Here is a 4,809-nt window from a genome sequence, read left to right on the forward strand (position 1 = left end):
TTTTGCTGCCCTCTGACCAGCGGAAGTGATTAGCAACGAACGAGCTGCGCATGCTTGACTGCCTCCTGGAGGTTAGCAAAGGTTAGTTAGGTACAGAATAAGCTATCAATAGTTATCAAGATAACAAACTAGGTTAAACAGCGTAATACACGCTGTTTTCTAAATATATTAAACGTGAGACACAAGAGTAAAGCCATTTCTACGAAAAATATTTTATATTATTTTATTGATATCTCTCGGATTGACATTTTCAGTGGGATAATAATTTCACGTTTGTGGAGTATTTCAATTAAGAATTGTGAATAATTATAAGTCAGAGGGGGTGTCAAATGGACAAAAAGGGTCCAGTCCGGCCCGTGGATAGCTTTGTGGAAAATGTGGAACTTTCAGAGGAGGAGGCCATTTATGGTGAACCTTAAACTGTATTTTAAATTTTTGGTTTTAGTGTTTTTACTGAAGAAGAGATAACTTATGACCTGTCATACACCAGAGTAAGTAGACTTCTGGATGAAGGTTAATTACAGGAAAATTAGTTTTTCTGTTCGTGGTATTCATTTTAATAACAGAAACGTTCCTTCCTGTTCACTATTTACAATAAAAATTCCTAGTTGTTAAAAAGTAATGGAATTGTTTCTGTGAATTCACAAATAATTGTCCTACATTTCTTTATTTCCTTTAAAGTGTGAACCCAGCTGACATGTTCCTTTAATTTACTGCAGGAAGTATTATTGAAATTACACCTTTAAAAAGATCTGAGAGATTAAATGTGTAGTTAAGCTTCTTTACATTGAAAGAAACAAATTTTGATGTGTATTTTGAAAGCTTTTTAGGCAATAGCTTCATTAGTTCAGCCCACTTAAGAGGAAATATAGCTGTATGTATACATTTGTTGTCTTCGTGATTCTTCTTCTTTCTTTCAAGGTTGAGCAGCTTGACGCCTGATGTCAGACCGGTGACTGATGATCCTGCTGAGGCAATATATCAACACATTACAGGTAGAGACGCCTTACCAGCAGCATGGAATGATGGGAAATGGTGCAGTGCCGCTGTGTGTCGGTCGGTGACATTGAGCGCTGTAAGTAAAAAGAAACTGTGTGGGAATGCAATCTTAAACAGCAAAATGGCACCATTGTTACTGTTATATGGGATTTTCAAGTAGGATATTTACAGCAGCCTTAAACACAAATAAAAAAACCAAACCTGGTCTCAGGTATCAAATGGTAGTTGCAATTATTTTATCATTCCCGCACATTTTATTTTCTAATTTCCCAGAATGTCTTTAATATTTGACAAAACCCCAAATATGATTGAATGAGACATTATTTTGGACACATTTGTGTTACTAAGGAATGATGTTGAGCTTTGTAAATTGGTGATTAAAAGTTTTTTTACCTTTAATATGTATTTTGGACATTAGAAGGTGTCATTCAACTGCTAATGCCTAACAGGTAAGTTTATTAACTTGCATCTGGAGCTAAAATTAGGCTGCATTGATGTCAGGGTGTGTGCTTTAGCTTTTTGTCTCCTAAACATCTTTAAAGGTGTGAAATGAAACTAAAAAATATGACACATGCTGCAGGTGAGTTATATGTTTATTCAGCTTGTTGCCGGCTGTTACAGGTACACCAGTTACAGGTGCAGACTTTGTATTACTTTCACAGATGTAAAGCACCACATAGATCTACGATCAGCAGACAAACAACAAGGAGCTCCTGCAGTTATCTTTCGGCTTCACTGGTTAGCTGGGAATGAACTTACAGGACAAAACAAATCTAGTGTAGTTAGACTCAAAGACACAGTACGTGATCATAAGGTGGAACCAGTAACAATTAGTCTTCTGCAGCATTTAAATGTCCAGATTGGTTTTTGCTGAAAAGTAGGAAGGCCCAAATTCACTCTGATTTGTTGCTTACAGCTTTTGTGTAGACGTCAATGCAGAGGAAGACAAACTAAAAAGGACACAAATGACTCGATAACATAATGAAAAGAAAATTTTAAGGTTACTGGTTCACTGACTACTAATACAACTACTACTACTACAAAACCAGGGATGCAGGACATTCATTGATTGGAAGAGTTCCTTGAGGAAAATCAGCTCAAACACATATAAAATCCAAGCACTGAGAGTTATAGGTTGGGTTTTTTACATCCTCGTTAACAAACAATTGGTCAGGTGTTTGCACAACGAGGGTTCGGAAAGGTCAGATGGTTTACTCTACTGTTGTCTTGAATGTCATACGTGTCTGACTGAGAGGAACTCCACCAAAACAACGCTGCTGTCCAACGCAGACGTGTAACTAATGCAGTGCAGCCACTCTGCCCTTCGCAGTTTGCCTTCTACTTGATGTGTAGTGTCAGAATGTGTGTAGAAGAAGGGGGACTTCTGGTGGACCTCTTGTTTAGCACAAGGGCACAGCGGTCTTGAGAAAGGTGAGCTTTGATTTGTAGTTTGGGATTTTTTGGGTAAAGATGAAATAAATTTTGCAGGGAAAGCGAAGGGAAGAGCATGAAAGAGGGAGAGAGGTCATGTTAGGGAGGAATTCTCAGGATGTTCAGCTTAAAGATGAACGGGTAAGAAGATATACTCGATTTATGCCAGGGTCGGTGGCATTTAGGGTTTTAATTTAGAGCAGGAAGGGAAGGGTACGCCAGACGAATCTCCTCCCCCTCCAGGAGTTTCCTGTGAAAGTAAAGGAAAACAGATTGTTTGCTGTTTATGTCTTTATATATAGCTGAAGTAAGACAAATTAAGATAAAGTAAGAAAAAAGATCATGAAACTTTACTGAAAACAAACACTGTCGGTGTAGATGAGCAGGAAGAAGGGTGTGTGTCACCTGTATGCTGCTATTTCAATGTCAAGGGCCATCTTCACATTGAGAAGGTCTTGGTACTCTCTCAGGTAGCGCGCCATCTCCTGCTTAGCTTCAGCAATATTGCGCTCCAGCTCACTTATCCTCATCTGTAAAAGTAAAAAACCACTTCAGCTCAGTTTAAGTGTCACAGTTAGCAACAGTCTGCTTCAAGCAGGGCAATGGTAAGCGAGAGTAGCTGCTTTGGTGTGCTCTCCCAGTTTGTTTCGACTTTAACTTTGCAGACGTTCACCTGCACTGTGAGCCTGTCATTATTTCCTGCTGTGCAGTAGAGCACAGGGAGGGTTAGCTGCTGCAGAGAATATATCTACATGTCATCCTGTAGATGAAAGAAACATCATTTCTTCTTGCTGCTTTCTGAGCTTCCTTTTTAGCTGTGCTGGTTAACCATGTAAACACCACCTTTTCAGTTCTCTGCAGCACTATTTCAGAAGAAAGACTCTAAAAATAGCCAAAGGAAGAAGGCTGTAAGTCTGAAAATAAAATGCATGTTGGAGAATAAGGCTGAGCTCCATTCTCCCTATGCAGGCTCTAATTTCCCTGGTTCTTTGCCTCACCTGGTACTTTTCCACCTCCTTCGCCTGTGTTTCTTCCAGATCTTCCAGTTGCTTATTCAGGGAGTCGATGACATTCCGGAGTGCCTCGATCTCCGAGGAGCGGGACTGGAGCAGTCTCCGGTACTCCATGGTCTCCTCCCGGATGGCGTGCACGGCCTCGTTGTTTTTGCTGGCCATCTCTGCCACGCTTGCAAACTTGCTCTGGTACCACTCCTCGGCGGCCTGCATGTTCTTGTGCGCCAGCCGCTCGTACTGAGCCCTGATGTCTCGCAGCGCGGTGGACAGATCAGGCCGGGACACCTCCATGTCTATGCTGATGTTGGCCACCTGCAGCTGGGCCTGCAGCTCTGCTTGCTCCTCTGCAAAGACTTTCTTCAGGAACACCATCTCATCGCACAGGGAGGCCACAGTGGCTTCTGCATCACAGTTGTAGACCACGGCCCTGCTCGCCTCCTCTTTGGCCCTCTGCAGGGCCTCCTCGGCATCCATGCGCCGCTGTGCCTCCTCCTCATAGCGCTCCTTCATCTGCTCATACACATCGCGCAGGTAGTCCTTCTCTGCCTCCATCCTCATCTTCTCCCCATTCTCTGAGTCAATCATGGCCCTCAAACTCCGTGCCTCACCTTCATAGAGCGCCTGCAGACGGGACGGATCGTTCTGCCGCCTCTTCAGCGCATCTAGTTCAGCCAGTAGGGCTCGGTTCTGCAGCTCGAGGTGCCTCACCTTCTCAATGTAGGTGGCGAATCGATCATTCAGGTCCACAAGCTGTGCCCTCTCCTGGGAGCGCAGGCCCAGCAGCTCTGTGTTTAGAGAGCTGGCTTGAGCCAGGTTCATCCTCTGAGATCCATCTGGAAAGGAAGAGGAGGAGGTCCTTAGGATCCTCTTACCAGATGGAGGAGCTCGTGAAGAAGGGTAGAGAGATGAAGACACGGAGGATTTGGTGGTGGTTCGGGAGCCTTTGTAGCTGTCCCAAGGGCGGCGGGTGGAGAAGAAGGAATCGTAGCTCATGATGAAGTTTTGTTGTGGATTTTTTTGTTTGTTTGTTTAAGAAAAGGAAATGTATGTTTCAGAAGGTTTTTTTTTTTTATGTCCCCCTTGTTCTGCACACCATCGGTGTGGATGAGTGAGCGCTTTTGCACTGCACCAGTTCAGTGATGCTGCAGATCCTGAGCTTTTATAGAGTCACGTTGCTCCCCCCCTCCAACACAGAGAAACATCAGCGCTGTCAGCATTCACCAGGCCAATAGCAGGCTGCTGCAGTGAAGCGAGAGCAGCTTGGTTTGGAGATTCACTTTCAGCCACAGCAGGCAGTGAATGTGCAGTAGGGCAGATTTTTATTTAATGTGCTCCAAAATAGCATTGAAATCAATCATTGTTATCC

At 43.3% G+C, this 4,809-nt stretch overlaps 1 protein-coding gene across 1 annotated transcript; it reads right to left on the bottom strand.

The window, feature by feature from the left end:
- Positions 1-2,619: 2,619 nt before the first annotated feature.
- Positions 2,620-4,436, bottom strand: neff2 (neuronal intermediate filament family member 2). The gene is made up of 3 exons (XM_085343536.1): positions 3,429-4,436; positions 2,836-2,960; positions 2,620-2,680 (listed from the first exon to the last, which is right to left on the bottom strand). Exons 1-3 carry the CDS (start codon positions 4,434-4,436, stop codon positions 2,620-2,622), a joined length of 1,194 nt encoding a protein of 397 aa, XP_085199662.1.
- Between the last annotated feature and the right edge of the window lie 373 nt (positions 4,437-4,809).

The sequence above is a fragment of the Diplotaxodon limnothrissa genome, linkage group LG19 (assembly GCF_057381915.1).
Source record: "Diplotaxodon limnothrissa isolate DT_005_m linkage group LG19, D_limnothrissa_male_GT1.1, whole genome shotgun sequence".
NCBI lineage: Eukaryota > Metazoa > Chordata > Actinopteri > Cichliformes > Cichlidae > Diplotaxodon > Diplotaxodon limnothrissa.

Coding starts and splice junctions, on each gene's coding strand:
- neff2 (XM_085343536.1), bottom strand. CDS start 4,436: ATGAGCTACGATTCCTTCTTCTCCACCCGCCGCCCTTGGGACAGCTAC. Junction 2,961..3,428: donor AGGAGGTGGAAAAGTACCAG/GTGAGGCAAAGA, acceptor TTACTTTTACAG/ATGAGGATAAGTGAGCTGGA. Junction 2,681..2,835: donor ATTGAAATAGCAGCATACAG/GTGACACACACC, acceptor TTACTTTCACAG/GAAACTCCTGGAGGGGGAGG.